At 37.7% G+C, this 19,109-nt stretch overlaps 1 protein-coding gene across 5 annotated transcripts in view; it reads right to left on the bottom strand.

Moving 5' to 3' along the window:
* The window catches only part of Kcnip4 (potassium voltage-gated channel interacting protein 4), a 998,325-nt gene that overhangs the window by 433,261 nt on the left and 545,955 nt on the right, over positions 1-19,109 (bottom strand). Inside the window, exon 1 of one of the 5 annotated variants that reach the window (XM_051174062.1) lies at positions 3,477-3,724. The exons of the other annotated variants lie outside the window; for them this stretch is intronic. Coding sequence (XP_051030019.1) covers positions 3,477-3,576 — 100 coding nt within the window. The 5' untranslated portion in view covers positions 3,577-3,724. Of the gene's footprint in view, positions 1-3,476; positions 3,725-19,109 lie in introns of those variants that run through there. 5 annotated transcript variants of the gene reach the window in all.

The following is a 19,109-nucleotide window of genomic DNA, read 5'->3' as shown; positions in this document are numbered from 1 at the left end:
ATGCACACTGGTCTGATGTTAATATTACTTTTGTTCTTTTAATTGATTTCTTTTATGTATATGGGTGTTTTGTGTGAATATACATCTGAGTGTTGTGTGTGTCTACTACTCAAGGAGGCCAGAAGAGGGTGTCAGATACCCTAAGAACAGAGTTACAGATGATTGTGAGATACCTTGTGGGTACTGGGAAACTAATCCAGGTCCGATGGATGATCATCCAGTTCTCTACACTCCTTAGCTATCTCTTCAGTTACTATTAATTTATTAAAAAGAAATATGATTGAAGTTTAACAAAACTACAAAAAATAAATATAATGTAATATGAATATTTGTTATTAAAACTCTGCGCAAATTTTGAGAAACTAAATAATCAGAATGTGTCTGAGATAGTGGCCTGAAATATCAAAATATAGAAATACAGGGATATAAGTTTCTCTGTTCTCTTTAAATGCAATAAACACTTCCCTGGGGTATGATGAATTAGCCTACCACATTGAAAAAAAAAAAGATTAGTCTAATTGCTACATTGTTTACCTGTTACAAAGTAGGCCACTGATACTCTGTCATGTAAAGGATATACTCTACATAAATTATCAACCTCTAATTTCCTGGTAGACTTATAGAATTTATAAACTAGAAAGTTCCATGGAAATTATCAAGCCCAGCTTTCTCATCTTAAACTCAGAGAAGTAAAATTGACTTATAAGTTAGAAAGTTAGAGAATAATGGAGGAGTCTATTATTTATTTTATCAAATGAAATAGTTTGACCTGCCAGATATCATTTTGTTTGAAAATATGTGTTGGGTCTACATGTAGCATCATTTGTTTAAATGTATCATATATACACTGAGACGGAAGAATACTGGGTATTCAATCGGACAATCCCAGTTTCCCACAAGAAATGGAAACCAAAAGCACTCAGAAAGAATCAACTACAATTTCTTTAAACTTTTATATTAACAATTTATTCTAAAGTACATTTATTCAACACAGACTAAAAACAAGATGTTATGTAAATATTGTATTTTTCTCTGCTCTTCAGAATACAACCTAATATATATCATTCATAACAATAATATTATTAAATTCAAACTACATTTTGTGTGATGTCCAAACTGTAGAACAGTTGAAAAGTGAAATGAAAAGTTTTAGTCATTTAGAGTAAGCTTTAAAACAACTCATCCTTGGTTTTTAACCAAGTTTAATTTTCCCTTGAATGTAGTCTCAAGTTCCTTTATAGGGCATGTCTACAAATAGAAATAAGAATGACAAAACAAGTCTGTATTCTCCAACTAGGACGTGTGGGATGCTGGGAAAGGAATTCCTATGGGGAAAGAGAACTGAATGAAATGAGTATCATGTTTTCTTGTTTGTATGAAGGTTTTGGGACATGGGCAAATTGTTACTTTGATATAAATGCTGTTCATTCTCTTCATTTGTTAAACTCCAGCTATAACTTTAGACTACATATGTAAACTATACAATGAGCTATATCATTAACTTATTCATATCATACCTCCAGGAATTAATTTGTATACTCTTTACAAAGCTTTCTGACACTTAAATTGACATTGAAATAATTCTGATAAATATTTCAGATATAAAAGACAGCATTTCTTTACACATCCTCTAACTTGTACATACTATATATAATTCTACTCTAGTACAGTGCCAACATTTTGCCATGCAAAAGTACTTCGGAATAAACACCAGAAATCAGAGATTTATGGGGAACTTTAGAAAAAAATATTAATTTCCTGTTCAGTGTTAATACAATACCAACAATGATAGTAGCATGCAATATACATTTCAAAGCAGAAATCGTCCATGCAGATCAGTACAGGTTTGAATACAAGTAACAAGGGAAAAGATGACTGAATACTTTCATAGAGGTTAGCAGGTCTTAGAAGAAACAACCGTTAAGTTATTATTTGAGAGGTGAATGTTTATGCTCCCGAGACAAACAAACCAAATGCTAGAGTAGCCATTATCCCAAAAGCCAGAATTGAGCCCCTGGACAGAAGAATGTAAAGAAGGACCACACCTCTAGCATAAAATAAAATGTTACCAGTCCCTCCAAAAAGCTGGGAGTTCTGATAGTATCCCATGAACCTTGTAGTCTCAAAGAGAAGAAAAACCATAAAATCCACTATATCAAAATGGGACGTCCCAGCTCTAACCGTCAGGCAAAATTACAGTAAAACACACAGAAACCAAATAAAGTGACTAGTTTCATGAAAACATACAAAAGAGAGACAATTTTAAAGACATTGACCTTTCCCAAAATTTAGGATTTCCCCTCACTGTAAAACTACCAAAAATTTTCTCCAGAAAGAGCCACAATATGCATTCTGAAAAGTTCCATTTAAATTACTTTGATAAATCTTGCTTTCCACTCCCCCCTCCTCCTCCCAATGAGTTATAAATGTAGGTTTCTGGTAACCTACATCAGAGTGACACACTTATTTTAATTTGATGTTTGCTACTTGTAAAAGTGATCATATTTATGTCACATTGTGGCAGCCTTCCTGGGAGGACTGGATTAACAGAAGATGTAAAGACATTGCTCACATTCTTTATGTTTCCTCAAGTTTAAACTTCAAGTGAGAATACCACAGCAACACTGTCAAACACCACCACAAGATGTTTTTTAAAACTGTACTGCCAACTTTTGAGAAACCATGGCCGGCTGAACACAAGCATATCTCAAATATGTCCCGAGTAGTAAGAAAATGACATTCAAAATTTACTCAGAGTCTCCTAGATACACTCAGTCCACAGAAAGATACAGGAAGAACACACCTCACTTTTAAAGGGAGAGAAGACTATTAAGGATGGAGGATCAGCCTCTAATAAACGTAAATATTGACACTTTCAAAGCCAAATCTTGTTTAGGATCCGTTAGAATCGGTCACAGGAGTTGGAAACTCATTTCACCACTGATTTCCCCCTTAGACTGTAAAATAGATAACATCAACACTCCTGCAGACAACCTTATAAGAAAGCTTGTTCCTCGGTGTACGATCTTAAGCCATAATAATTTCTAAGTGCATTTCCGGTTCTATCTGATGAGTGCATTTGCATCAAAGAAACAAGTTTACCCATAACATACACAAATAAAATTTGCTGTTATAATCAAAAGAGGATATCCTATACAAAACTCTAACAAAAACAGCAGGGACCAAATGCTCTAAGTATAAGCCGACACATATTACTAGCCCTTTATTTCTCAGTTTTCATGCTACATGCACAGGGCTTCCCATAGTGTTTTAACATTCCTTTGCTGTGAAAGCATCACCACAACTTGCCAAAGTTTATTTTGTTAATATTCCTCACCCTGAGAAACCTGCTTTCCTGAATGTACGCCCCACAAACAAATTGCTCTGTTCTCATTTCAGGTACCTCTAACATTCTCTTTAAGAATTTTTTTAATTGCAAAACAGGATTTTATAAGTGACTAAAAGCACTCCCTTACCTTCTAAACCTGCTTCAATCAGCCCAAACTGTTCCAACAATTTAACAAAAAGCACAATGACGATCAGAACTGCTATCATTTCAAGCCCCTCCAAGTTCATGGTCAGCTAGGTCATGGTCCAGCCACAGCCACTGAGAAGCGCTCCTCACCCTGGCTTTCTTTGCAAAGCCATTAAACTACATTAAGAAGGCTACAGCTGGAGAAGGGAGGAGGAGAGCTGTGAGAGAGGAGGGAGAGGGAGAGAGAAAGGAGAGAGAGGAGAGGAAAGCAGAGAGAGAGAGAGAGAGAGAGAGAGAGAGAGAGGAGAGGAGAGGAGAGAGAGAGCATTCTGTTTGCTGTATCCAAGGCCAGAAGTGCAAGCCAGATAAAGTGGAGCCTGTCAGATCAGAATCAGCAGCTTCCTTGTTATCACTCTCCCACAAGCAGACAGCCATGCATGGAGTAGTAGTGCTCAGATCGCAGAAAACCAAGGAGGTTTCGGGGAAGGTCCAGAGGAAGACCGGCGGGCAGCAGAAGCAGCGCCCCCAGGACTCCACACCTCAACCATCAGTGGAATCTCAGGGATGGTCAGTTGCCTTGGAAACAGTGAGAGCAAAGCTGGACTCCTGCTGCAGACAGGACCTGAGCACTTGTCGTGAGAAGCAAAGAAAAAAAAAAAAAAAAAAAAAAAGCTTGAACCGCCCACAGGCAGTGACAGCCCGAGTTCAGTTCAGCAGCTTCTGAACCGGCTTTACTCTTCAGGGAAAACAGATGTGTGTATTTTATTCCTAGGAGTACGGAGAGGAACGAAGCTTCCCGAAGTCGTTCATTATGGGTCTGTTCTTTTCAATGAGTTGCTCTATTGCAATGCTCAACTGTCTTACTCATTGTGAACTAACATTCTGTTTGAGTAGCAACCGGTATTTCAAAGAGCGATATGCTCATGAATATTCTCAATGTTTACTAATACTTTAGAGTTTAACAGTTACCTCCTTTCGCACGGGGTTCACTTTCAACGTAACAATATATGTATTTAGCATTTATGACCTTGCATGCTTTTCGAAAACTGTTGACATAAATTTGGGACCATAAAAAGTTTGAAAATCTGGCCAAAAAAAAAAAAAAAAAAAAAAAAAAAAGCAAGCATTCTTTGGATTTTCTGTGTCTTGTTCATTTTCCCCCACTTAATACTTAGTAAATAGGTAGATCAGATCAAGAATGAGCAACTGAGTGAAGCAAAATAAAACTCATGAAAACAAACAACAGAACCCAGCACAGAATTCCCTAGAGCCTAATGAAGCCTCCCACTCCACAGATGTGCAGGTTAGAAGTACAAACTCCAGAGTCAAGTAACCGGGATTTGGGTTTTAAAAACTCCTAGATCTCACCTATCTTACTCCGTGTCACCTTGCCTCAATATCCACATTTGTAAATAGGATCATGTTAGTGGCACCAAGTCGATGAGCTTTTGGAGAGAATTAACTGAACATACCTCCAGAGCAAAGGGATTTGCTCAACAGTAGTAGCTCATGTCTTGGCATAAATATTTCTATGCTTTCCTCCTATTCCTGAGGGTTGCTAGGGTAAGTCCTCTAATAGCTTTCTTACTCAAAACTCTTAAATTATAGTTGATACACTGAATAAAGCCCTCATTTCCGTGTACAGCCTCCTGATGGTGTAGGTACACTCAGGTATCAGCCTGGGCTTTGCCTTTGAATGTTTCTATTTTCTTACAGACTATCTACATGATAGCTTTGTCTCTTCTCCAAAATGTGTCCAGGACTCCTCTGTCTCTGGGGCTTTGTTTACAACATTCTGTCTGTTTGCTTGGGAAAGAAAGACATAAAAACAAACAAAGCAAAACACAAGATAAAACCAGACTATCATCTCTGTGTGTCAAGTTCCTCAGATTATTTCATGAAAATTCTAAAACCAGTATGGGGTACAATCTTTTCCTTATGTGTGCCTATTTGTTGCTACTTTTACTGCTTATGTTAATTACTTGATATCGCCAAGCTTCAGTGTATTGTGCCATAGCTACTTGGATGCATGTTCTTGCCAATAAAAGATGAAGTTCAGGAGGATATAATTCATGACTTCGTCACCTGCCTGGACAACATTTTCGTACCTCTTATAATTCCTCTTAGAGTCCTACTTCTCACTACATAGATGTTTATTAAATTATTCTAGTCACCATACATTAAGTGATGACTGCATTCTGAATATTTTACATTCATTGCTTCTTGCTAGCCACTCCGAAAGTAAGTATAATTAGAATTTTCACAGGATGTCACAGACAGCATAAAAAGCAGCAGGCTTAAGGTCATAACCCTGGTAAATGGCAGAACCAAGATTCAAACTCTTGTTCATTTAATGCAGACTGTTATGCAGTCCTGGTATTTCACACACCTTTAAATGCATTTGAAATTCAGGGATTGGCCCAAGTTCTTATTAGCCTAAGTTGAAAGTGATATTCAAACTCACCCTTCCAAAACATTCGCTGACATTCTAATTAATCTATTAACCCCAGTAACTTTAGAAGTTGAAATGTTACTGAACAAGTAGTTGAATTCATGGATCTTGCTTCTTGGTGAGTCACAGGAATATTATTACATAAACATGCATCCTCAGTGGTTGCTAAGACGGTTTTTCTGTGTCCCCACTACAATGAACTATGTAAAGATGCCTTGATTCCCTCATAGACCAATGTCATTGGTCAATTTCCATGTGCTCTCTTACAAAGATGGGTTGAGAAATGTATGGCAGAGAGCTTGTGAAAAGTAAGAAAATGTCCAGAGATCCACAAGGATGCCCACAATTAAGACTCTTAGCAATAATGGAGACACTACCTTAAATGCCCTTCCCCAATAATGAGATTGATGACTACCTTAAATGCCAGCCTAGAGCCTTCATCCAGTAGCTGATGGAAGCATTAGCAGACACCCACAGCTAAGCACTGAGATGAACTCCTGGAATCCATTTGTAGAGAAGGAGGAGTGATAAGCAATGGGGTTAAGAACAGACTAGAGAAATCCACAGAAACGGCTGACCTGACCAAATGGGAGTACGTGGACCCCAGTTGTAAAGGTGGGAACCACCATTGGACCTGACCAAGGTGGACCTGACTAAAGGTGGGTGACAGTTAGGAGGCTTGGGAATTGTCTATGGGAATTCTGACAGTGGAACCAGTATTTATCCCTAATGCATAAATGGACTTAGGGAGCCCATTCCCTATGGAGGGCTACTCTCTCAGCCTACTATATAAATGTTAGGACAGACTTAGATGATCCCCCATGGAAGGCTTCACCCTCCCTGGGGAATGGATGTGTGGTGGAATGAGGGGTTGAGTGGGAGCCACGGGAGAATGGGAGGATCAGGGAACTGAGATTGATATGTAAAATAAGATTGTTTCTAAATTAAATTAAAAAAATATTAAAAAACAAAAGTACCAGAGTGGGGAGAGCATCTCTTCATCCAGTGGAGAATAGTGCCTGGCACTGGGAAGGCTTAGTTTTGTAAAATGAGAAGTCTGGCTCATACTATCCGCTTCCCTAAGAAGTCATCTCCCTCAGTGATTTGGCAGAAGTAGATTCCCTATGATGTAGGATGCTGGGGGTGACTGTGGACCCTGGGAGTCTTCTGTACTTTCTACTAGGATTTCATACCCCAAGGCATTGAAGGAGCCAGGCACAGCAGGGCAAATACCTTTCTTCAAGTTGGGATATCTGCACTATGTTCTGTTTTGAAGGTTTAATATGAATATAATTTGTGGTTTTGCCAATGTGACCAATGAAAGTAATATCAGGAAGGAATGCAAGGAAATATCATATCCAACTTATCTGAAAATCATTGCTACAGAAGATGAGAAGTAACTTAGATAAGGTCCATTCCTACTGTTTAATTTTCAGCTAGATCACTGAAATGTAAATAGGAAAAGTGGCTTAGCTATATGTGTAACTCCTAGCTTCATGTTGTACAGCATGCATTCAATCTAATGCATTAATGCATTGTCTCAGATTCTTGCATTCCTTCCTGCATCACTTTTTGTAAAGAGAAACATTCGTGTATTTAGTGTATGCAATAGACACAGAAAAGAAAATTGACCACATTCAAGGCAGAGCCAATATTTGTAGTCTCTAGAAGAAGGGGTAGAAAGATAAGCTGTGATACTTAATCTGTATGGGTTCATGTTTCACCCAACCACAGGTAGAGCCCCAGCTCTGAACCATTTTTGATACAGGTAAAATCTTCTTCCCTGTGGTCGTGTAAGAAGAGAGAAGAGACTTTGAATTTTTCCAAGTTAGAATTCAGTGAAGCTGATGGCTAAGTATTTATTTTCATGATATTTCCCCTTAACACCTAAGTGGCACTACATGAAGCATGTAATAAACCAAACACCACCAGAGTTAAGGAGCCAACACTTTACTGTGGGCATATAAAGGATCCCTTGCAATTTCTGAACTAACAAGGTATCAGACATGACAAAGCTGTGTGTACCTGCATTCTGCATGAGTGAATGGGGTAAAGAACAGGCATGCTGTAGTATAAGAGAAAAGGGATGATGTTGGTATAGTTTTTTTTTTTTAAACCAACATTTGGTCCTAGGAAGATAGCTTAGTCATTAAATCTGAGGTCAATGCCCAGAATCCATGTTACAGAGGTGTGGCCTACGTCTACAATTCTAGTGCTGACAAGGTAGAGCCTGAAAGTTCCCTGGGGATTGTTTTCCTGCCAGTTTATGCAAATTGGCAAGCTCTGGGTTCAATGAGAAATATTTTTTGTTGTTGTTGTTGTTTTTGAAGACTCTGAGTAAGACACTTATGGCTACCTCTGTCTTCCATCCACATACATGCATGTACATATACAGCTGTTCCCTTGTGCAAACACATGTGAACGTGCATATCCATGGCCATGCACATATACAGTCAACATGTAGCTGGTGAGATTTGATAAGAAGTAGCCCCTAAGAGCAAAGTTTTGAGCAGATCCCCCCTCCAATACATGGGCTGTGCTTAAGAAACTAACAAGGTGGACAAAAGCCTAATATGTGAGTTGTGTAGTTAAAAACATTTCACAGTGAAACTTGCAAGATATTTGCTCAGAGCCCATGGAAACAATAAGATTATCATATGCCTGTTCCCAGAAAAAAAATGAGCACATTTAATTAAAGATACTCTTACTATTGTAATTCTATTCCTATATATATATCCCTCTAGTGCAGTTTATTCAAGATCACCAGTTACTGGCAGTAATGACCCCATTCCTGCTTCATGTTCAGCTATATGACTTTTGGAAGAAAAAACAAAAACCAAGAAGTTTTCCTTACAAAATGAGATGAAGCAGCCTTTGATTAACTGATATAGAAAAACAGGGATTCTGGTTGCTATTTTCTTTACTTCATTACTTCCTACCTCTTTCTTTCTTTCCTCCTTCCTTTCTTTTTTCTTTCTCCCCCTTTTCTCCAAAAATTGGGTATGACATTAACACAGAGACAAGAGAAGCAATAAGCTTTCTCTATATTATTTTTTCAGAGTCTCAATTACTTGAACTGATCAAAATCTAAGCTTCTCTCAATATGTTCGTGATTATACACTGTTCATTCATTTGTTAGATTTGTGGTCTGGGTACTATATGTGATGATATGGATCATAAAAATCCTTTCTCTGGTACTTTCATAGCTTGAAATGTATTAAAGTGAAAAATCAATAAACTAAATTACAGGTGTAGAGAAAGCATTATTCAACAGGTTAGTTGGCTAAACACTTTATATAGCTCCTCTCACTGAATTCTCACATAAGCTTATGAGTATCAGTCTTCCTTCCTTCCTTCCTACAAGGTAAAGTGAAGTACAAAGACTTGGTGGGTTACAGTAGGGACACCCACCTGAAGATTTACGTAGATCTGCGTCCAGAGTTCATAAGTACATGTTGTGTTAGAAGCAATTAGTAACAACTTCAGTCCATACCAGCAGGGGGTAAAAGCCCACATAGGAGTTAATGTTCATGAAGAGGGAAGACTAGACCCAATGCCAGATGTACAGGAATGACTGAGAGTTGGCTGGCTGGCTGGTTGGTTGGTTGGTTATATGGGAAGGGTAATTTATATTTCATGATCAGTGGAGAAGAAAATTGGTCTTGTTAGAGAATTTCATCAGAGCCTAAGAAAGTTAATGTCATCCAGATTCCTTGCCTAGGTGCTTTTTCCTCTCACTTACCAGCCAATGCCCCATTCCAAAACAGACTGAACATAAGTGGGTACTTTCCTGATCTAAGAGAAGCAAGGCCAAGGGTTTTCACTGAGCAAAGAAGAAATTGATTTGATCCTACAAATAAGCTTAAAAAAAAGCACAGCAGATGAGACATTTCTTATTTCAGTATTATGAAGAGATGATGGTCCAGGTTTATGGGACAGATAAGAAAATGAGGAGGATCCTGGAGTGCCAGAGGTTTCATTGCTACTTTAGAGCCATGAGATTGTGCAATAAGTGATGGGAAATACTCAAAAAAAGAGAGAGACTGCCTCACTGTAAATGTTCAATGAACAGTAGCTAAATGTGTTGCTATCTGTTGAAGCCTTTTATACCCTGATTGCTACTCTAATTGCTTTATACATTTATCCATGTATGGATTAGTGCATATATCTCAATGAGCTAAGCACTAGCACTATTCTCAACTGCCATGTAGATAAGAAAGAAGAGAGTATCATCAGTGGAGCTGGGACTCTGTAGAAAACAGAGCTTATGCCAGCTCATAGGATTTATCATTGTTCTCCACAAAGTCATGTGTGAAAATTCTCTATGTCACATACAAAGAAACATTAGCTGCTGACAGAGAGATGCTTTAATGGGTAAAGGGACTGAAGAACCAATATAAAACTGGATGCGACAGCACATGTTTGCAGTTCCAGAACTCCTACAGAGAGATGGAAACAGAGATAAAAGCAACCATAGATGACAAACCAGCTACTCTTGCTCATGCAGCAGCAAAGAACAGAGGAGACCCTGTCTCAAATGAAAGACATGGACTGATACCAGAGGCTACGTTATGGCCATACAAGTGCCGTAGAACTGTGTCTACACTCATACATACACAAGCATGTAGCACACAATACAGAAATTAAATTCCCTTCGTTACCATGCTTCACCCTCCACTTTGCACGACTAGCTCACATCCTCAATGGGGAGGAAGCAATTGCACTATGCCCAGGTTCCAACAGGTCGCTTTGCCTTGAGGAACAGGCTGGGTGACAGAGACACGCAGGGGCTGTCACTTTGTGCATCCTTGTTTCACGGAAGGTCGATGGGAGCAATGAAAACCAGAGAAAGACTAATGCATTGACAAGAGACAAGTAACTTGATTTAAAAGGGACTACACAAGTGTAAGTATGGGTCAGAATTACATAGTGCTCTTTCTCAACATGAATTTCTTTCTTGGAGATTCTGAGTTAGTGGACTCATGGAGGTAGAGTCTGCAAATCTCTATCTTTATTACTCTTTAACACAGGACCTCTAAAGACCACACCATAAAAAACTATATTAATCTCCTCAAACATCCTCAACTGTGTAAACATCACAGCTTCCAGCATGATATACCCCCAGAATTAAAGAAACATAGCAGAGTAAAATATTTTACCAACTAAATATAGTAAAGAGAATGCCTAGGTCCTCCCCAAATGATGTGACAGACTTTGATGATTCCCCCATGGAAGGCCTCATCTTCCCTCAGGAATGGATAGGGGTAGGATGGGGGGTACTAGTGGGGAGCATGGAAGGATGGGAGGGAGAGGGAACTGGGATTGATATGTAAAATAAGATTGTTTCTAAATAGAATAAATAAAAAGTTAAAAAAAAAACATAGGCGGGGAGGGGGCCTTCAATTAGTTTCCTGAACTCCTGGAAATCTTACTAATTTTATTGTCAGAGAGGAAAAGATTTTTAAGACTCATTTACAAACTAATGCAAATGTCTTTTTCATATTTAAAATCATTTTTTGATGATTTGGTCCCTGTATTCACAACAGCTTTATGTCACTATTGAGATTCAGATGCAAGCTTTAATGAATGCAGAGTCTCATAATGTCCCATGGGTTTCTGCCTTGCTCCATACCATGTCTTCCATTGTGGTCTCTTTCTGGAATACTCATTCTTACCTTAGACTATAATTAGTTAGTTGAGGGAATAATGTGCAGTACTAGTGTAAGACACCTTGATATTAATTTATTCACCATGTAGAGTAAATAAATGCCACCTGACTAAGGCAAATATTTAGAAGTATAGTGTAGACAGAGTAGCTATTTCTCCTTTTGATCTAATGAAAAACAAACCAGAAGCCAAAGTAACTCCTTCCCCATTATCCCACAAAGGCTAATTTTTAATCTATTTCAATACAATTAAAGTCACAAAAATTGTCTGATGTACAACTCATTTATTATAAACTCATATCAGAATCAAATCATTGAAACAAGATTATTTATGGGGTTGTTAAACCTATGGACAATTTCTACAGAGTTTAGCTCTAGATAATGGCAATCTGAGTTGCAGATAAATATTTTGTCAGATTTCATTCCAAATATTGTCCCTTCCAACCAATTATTCATTACAGATGACAAGGTATACTTCCACCTAGTAATATGGTATGAAATTGTTTATTCTTTTATGGTAGCCAATAAATTTATGTAAAGTAATACCCTTGACAATTACCCTTGCTTCTTATATCTTGTAGTTTAATTACTAACAACTTTAACTTAATTGGTTGTTAGTAACCTCAATTTTTAACAGGACTATTTAAATGTAATAGCCATAAAAATCTTATCAAGCCTATATTAAATTTGAATAATAATCAAGTATCTATTTTATTTGAGAAACATATTCAAGATATGACATTAGTAAGTCCACACTGACAAGAGAAACTATTATTAACTAAAAGGAAATAGAATAAGGCGAGTTAAAAGTAAATTTTTATGGGTGGATCACATGACATGATATCCTAGTAAGACACTTTTGTAAAATCATCAACACAATTTAGTCAGGCATGATCCCCTGGTATTTAAATCAAGAATGACCTGTCTCAGTGGAGTCAGGATGTATCCCTGGTGCATGAAAGGACTTTGGGAACACATTCAGTGATTTTCCGTTCGGCAATTTTTATAATTATAAGTCTTTATGCTTTGTTATTTCTATGTTTTTTTTTCTAGATAACACCACATATCTTAGGAAACACATCATTAAATGATTCCATCATTTCAGGAACACCATAGAATATACTGACACCAAGGCAGAACGCACTCATCAAGCCCTTGGTTCAACCCCAGTATCTCCTCATTCTGGTGTGTTGGCACACACTCAGGAATGTAAGCAGGACAATCAAGAACTCAAGGTTACCTTCAGCTAGCTATACATCAAATTTCAAACCAATCCTACCTATTGGAGAGTCAAATGCTATATGACAACCAGAAAAAGTGGCCTCAATGTGGTCCCATGATGCAAGTGAGGGACAGGTTAGCATCAAATGTACAAAGTTCCTGATGAGTTACCACAACATGATTGTTCTTGAGAAGAGCACACTGGGAAACAAGAGATGGCTCACTGTATAAAGATGTCAGCATCCGTAACTGATGGCCTGTGTTCAGTACCCAGGATCCACATGATAAAAGGAGATAATCCACATTGGCATGTTGTCCTCAGTTCATAGCATACACATGCATGCAAACACACATAAACACAAATAAATGAACTAATAACATTTCAAAATGAAAAATCCAATAATAATATAATGTTATAAGTTATGGTGTGATAAGTTCCTATCAGTAACTACCAAGCATCTATGTAGTAGTGAATATTATGTGATGTACTTTCTATGAGTAGAAATGGATGAAGGAAACAGAAGGCTTATTTTCAGCAACTTTAGAATACTAGCTATGATGTCATAGGGCGGCAAAAGTGGATGAAGCTCTTCCCTTAGTAAAGAATTCCCATGCAGCACCTGACTCTCCTACTGCTGTATAACCGCTTACCATAAACAGAGTGATTTACAGAGCCACACACATGAGATTGCATTTTTTCATGGATGAAGGGTCTGTTGAATTTCCTAGTTACTCATGTACCAAAAAAAAAAAAAAAAAATGGATACTGTGACTAAAGTCCTGGTCCCTCATCTGCTTACTTTCCCACCAAATCCTCACTTCTCTGCATTTACATGTGTGAGGTCCCTTAATTCCTGCTGTGTGTTGGCCAGAGACAAGATGATCTCCTTGCTTCATGTATTTCCCAAAGTATGGCAAGTTGCTCCTTAAATGCGAGTGGCAAGAGTCTCTCCTATCCTTCACCACTCTCTGGCCACATTTGGGGGCTTCCTCATCAAGTCAGACTCACCTGAGATACCCTTCATTTATAGTAGCAAAGTTAATAATTAGGGACCTGAGTTGCAATTATAGGGTTCCTTTTGACATATGTGGCTCACAGTTATATTAGTGGTACCCTAACATAGTGACAACCCCTATCCACACAAAAAGAATAGGGATTAAATATTTTTTATAATATGAGATCTTATTAGCATCCTGGTTGGCATCATGTATTTCTCCTGGAATTGCAAGTGGAATGCCATGAGTTCTATTATTTTGGAAGACAAAGCAATTTATTTTTAAAAATTGTATGCTTTAAAAACAAAGCAAAAACTTCAGAGATAAGGACCAGAATACAACTTGATGGCTACTGATCATTTGGCTGCTGATTACAACAACAGAAATGCTAAATCCTCCAATGGAGGCTGCAATCAACCAATCATAAAATGGAGAAGAGAATGCTGGAAAAAAGGTACCTGTAGACCATCAGGCCACCCTTTTGCTTGCACTCTCATTGACCAGCTGATTTTGTTCTTCGAGGTAAAGAAAATGGAGGTAACTGAATTGAAGAGAATGAGGAATGGTATATTCGAGACTCTACTACTTCTGGGATTCACTTTAACATTTTATTTAACATCCATTTTAAATTTCCCCCTATTGTAGTCATGGCAGGTCTAATGAGCATTGCCTTTTTCATAATGAAAATCTTTGTTGGATACTTTATTGGCTCAGTAAATTAGAAACAAACAATCCCAGTTCCCTCTCTCTTCCATCCTCCCATGTCCTCCACTGATTCCCATCCCATCCCCTTTCTGCTCCCCTTGGAGAATGAGACCTTCCTTGGGGGATCTTCAAAGTCTGTCAAAGTCTAGACCCTCTCCCTAGGCTGAGAGAGTATCCCTCTAGGTGGAATGGGCTCCTGAAGTCCTTTCATATACTAGGGATAAATAGTGATCTACTATCAGAGGCCCCATAAACTGCCCAGGCCTCTTAACTGACACCCATATTCAGGGAATCTGGGTTGGTCCTTGGCTGGTTTCCCAGCTATCAGACTGAGGTCCATAAGCTCCTCCTTGTTCAGGTCAGCTGTTTCTGTGGGTTTCTCTAGCCTGGTTTGATCCCTTTGTTCATCAGTCCTCCCTCTCTGCAACTGGATTCCAAGTGTTCAGCTCAGTGTTCAGCTATGGGTGTCTGCTTCTGCTCCCATCAGCTACTGGAGGAAAGCTCTAGGATGGCATATGAGGTAGACATCACTCTCATTATTGGGGAAGGGCATTTAAGGTAACCTCTTCACTATTATTTAGATTCTTATTTGGGGTCATCCTTATAGATCTCTGGACATTTCCCTAGTGCCAGATTTTTCTTTAAACCTATAATGGCTCCCTCTATTAAGGTATCTCTTTTCTTGAGATTTGCCACCCTACTATTTTGAATGGCTTTCCTGCCTTACCTTCTGAGACTTACTTGCCACTTCAGTATCACTTTAAGTTGTTTTGTTGATCTCTACTCTTTCCCATGCCTTTGTCACCAATCAGCATTGCCTTCTCTCCACTGTGTAATAGTTTTAACTAATGTCCCTTCAAAATAAATGAGCAGGTTGGCACAAATCCTGTCTATATGAACCCAGTAGAAGCTAGATTCAGATCTTATTTATCTTTCTTAATTCAGTATTTATATATGTGGCAAAAACATATTACTTGCATTTTTTTCTGAGATAGGAATTGAACATATTATTTGATCAGGAAATATCTCTGTTTATTGATAATCCAGGGGAGGAAGGAAACTGGGAAGAATCTGAGTGATTAGGGAGATTTAAACATGACAGGTAGCTCGTGGAATCATCATCATATCTAGGTCTCACAATCAAAGACTTATTTTTCATATGAAGCATTCTGATGCTCTTAAAACAACAAAAATGGCAAAAGACACTCATGCTTGCCCCCTGATGTGAGTTGTTTCAGCACATTTATGCATGACAGATAAGACAATTGATCTACATGGAAGTTTACCAGATGGCAGTAATGTATAGAAAGGGAGAGATGCTAGGAGTCAGTTTGCCAGCAAATTCGGAAGGATGAAAAATAGAAAAGCCAGCTGAATCTGAAAGTTCTTAGTGCATCAAAGCCAGTACTAAATATTCTAAAGCAAGTGCTAATCTACATAATTGTACTTTTCTTTTTCCTTTCTATTTGGTGTTTATTGTGTTTAACACGCACATATGCATTATCTTCAAATGATAATTTACTAGGCATTGATCACTGATGTATTAACCCTGTTATTATCAACACCATCACTATCATATTTATAACTACTGATTTTGTTTTGCTTGATAGAGAGTCTCACTATGCAGTACAATTGCTCTCAAACACCTGATCCACCTGCCTCAACCTCATAGGTATTGGGATTGCAGGTATGTATCACTGTGCCTTACTTTCATTTCATCTGATCAAATGAGACTTCTGCAAGCCAGTGCTAGGAATAACCGGGTCAAAATTTCACATATATCATTTCCTAAAGATCCCCAAACCTTAATATGATATTGTCACAGGTAACATCAATTTGATCTTATGAGATCTCCAGACTGCACAATTCTTGGGGAAATATTTAAAATATGTGGAGAAAGTGGTTTAGAATTATTATAAAGTGGAAATTCTTGGCATTAGCAAGAGGAAAATATCACCGACCTCTCAGGCTTACTGACTTTTTCTAAATTGGCTTAACAACATTTTGAACTTGATCAAACTTTCAGTTCACATATCAGCTACTCTTTATGTAGTTTGATTAATTCAACATATACTTAACACATTTTGATTAATTTAGGAATCACCTGAACATTTAGCATAACACCATTGAAATATATTTGCTAGTTAGTAAGTACTAAAACACACTTTTAGTCATTCTTCTTTTGCTCCTTGAGAGAAAAATAATAGAGAATTTGCTGAAAAATCAAATGGTAAAATAGATACTTATATCAATCAGAATTTTATTTATTTTAGTAATTAAACAGTTTGAAAGGTTAGCAAATGAAGTCATATTTCTATTATAAATAAAAGTGGCAATATATGGTTATATTAATCAAAAGGTAAATGTGTGTTTGAAATCACTTCGCGAGCATCAAAAGCAGTCATGCTTGCAATTTATGCATTGGCTCCAGCACAGCCACCATTCATCATGTTAGAACCAGACTTTTAGGAACTGCCTTTCTCTACCACTTCCAAGATCTCATGCCTTTCCTGCTGGACCACACACCAGAATGTCCTCAGGATCAACTTTTCAAACCTCTGTACCACCAAGAATAACAACAGATGGAATTTTCAGAGCCGTGTCCTGTTTGGCAAGCTCCTCTGAAAATGGTGGATGATTAACACTATTTGTATAGCCCTGGGAGTTTGATAAATAACTTGGCAGCTTTCTGAGCCTTACATAGCATCTCTCCTCTTCTACCTGGTTAGCCAAAAACATAAATGAATCCCTGAAGCTTGATGTGGCTGTCCAAGGTTGTATCTGCACAGGATCTCCTCCTGCTTGGAAAAGATATCCTGGGCCTCACTGCTCTGTGTACTGAAATAAACTCTAGCTTTCAAAATCACAAGAATTATACTTGCTTTTTTTTCTCATAGTATGTCTTCTCTTTACACTTTTGTGAAGTGCTTAATGAAAAGAGGGCAGTAAGAAGACAGGTAAAGTGATGCAGAGGCCAAGTCCTTATTCTCTTTGGCCTCTGTAAAGGCCAAGGTGGGGGGGGGGGGAATGCAGGGCGAGTCCATGTGGATAACAAGCCTTCTGCACTGTCAGAGAGTTTTAATTATATGTTATCTTGGCCTTCATTACCTGGGGCAATTAGCACCATGAGTCAAACCCATCCACACACTGTATTTCTTGCTCCCTGAGGTAGAAAGTATTCCTATAATTCTATTTGATAAGTGGGGTCTTAGAGTCATCATTCCCAGACTTTGAAAGTTTGAAATAGGATTATAGAATTATTATTTCCTATCTATTTTATCAGTGTTTTACATATTTTATACAGTTTTGAGATTTAGGTATTATGTAAATTAGCGCTTTGTTATAATGAGAGAGAAAATGAAATGGAACCTTTTTTTTTTTCTCTCTGTAACCCTATTGCTTGTGTAGTATTCCTTGATATTTGTTCTTGCAAAGTAAAGTCTGAGGATGAACTTAAGATTCATTTGTTAGGGCCGGAGTATAGAGAGAAGCTTATGTTTCCATGGGTTTAATCATTTGATTTTTACAATGTTAGTTAAAACCCACTCAAGTTCATGTTTTTCCTGCACACAAGACAGATGAAGAGTCATGTGATCAGAAATTGTTTAGAATAGAGTTATATTTAATCCATAAACGGACTAAATGGAAAGCTAAATATGCTACTATCTAGCAAGAAGATAAAAAGATACTCTGAAGTTTACTAAATTGGTAGTGGCTGTGCACATTTAGGAAGAACGAGTTACAACTCAAGCAGATGCCATAACAATGTGATTTGAGAAGTAAATTTGTGACATAACTCAAGGGGAAAACATGTGAAAATACATTTAAGACTCTATAAATTCTCATATCATACTTCAACTTTGCCCTAGTTATAGGCAAAATCAAAATGCCAAAGGTGATACTAAAGGAAAACCAAAGTTGTCTGCTCTTAAATTGATTCTTTTCAATTGCATTTGCTGACAGTTCATATTATGTGTTTGTAATCCCAGGAACTTGGATAATACATAACAATTGTCAAAATAGAGTCAAGAAAGACCAGGCCACAGACACATGATAACGCATGGAGTGAGTGACTCCTGTCCACAACTCTGCTGTGAATTTATGCCCAATCCATGCAGCTACGTTTCCCCTTATATGGTAGTAAATAACTTGGCCCCAGTGTTCTGCCCTCAAATATAGAATCCCTTACTTTGACTTAAGATCCTAGGATGTTGCCTTCTTTGATCTCTGAAAGTTACTGTCTCCTGGATGTCTCATAGAAATTTATATAAATACCCAATTACATATTTTTCAGTTTTCTTTAGTCGTTGAATTGCCTAGTGCTTGCTAAACATCAATGCACAAAAGATCCCTTCCAAGGTGAGTAACCTTCTACTCCTGGACACAGCTATTCATCTAACAAAAATATAAACTAGCTTTTCAATCATAGTCAACTCAAAACCACTAAAAAATAATAGTTGATATTAGTATTCTTTCAAAATCAGCTTAATCATGTTAAAGGATGGTGAATTAACAACGTTAGCATATAGCCAGTAATATTAACTAGCATAGCACAAAATAGAATGCTATTAAGTAGAGTAAATGTGTGTTTTAC

Source organism: Phodopus roborovskii, unplaced genomic scaffold (genome assembly GCF_943737965.1).
Source record: "Phodopus roborovskii unplaced genomic scaffold, PHOROB, whole genome shotgun sequence".
NCBI lineage: Eukaryota > Metazoa > Chordata > Mammalia > Rodentia > Cricetidae > Phodopus > Phodopus roborovskii.
Note: the sequence above shows the minus strand (reverse complement) of the source record. Positions and strands in the feature narration are given on the sequence as shown.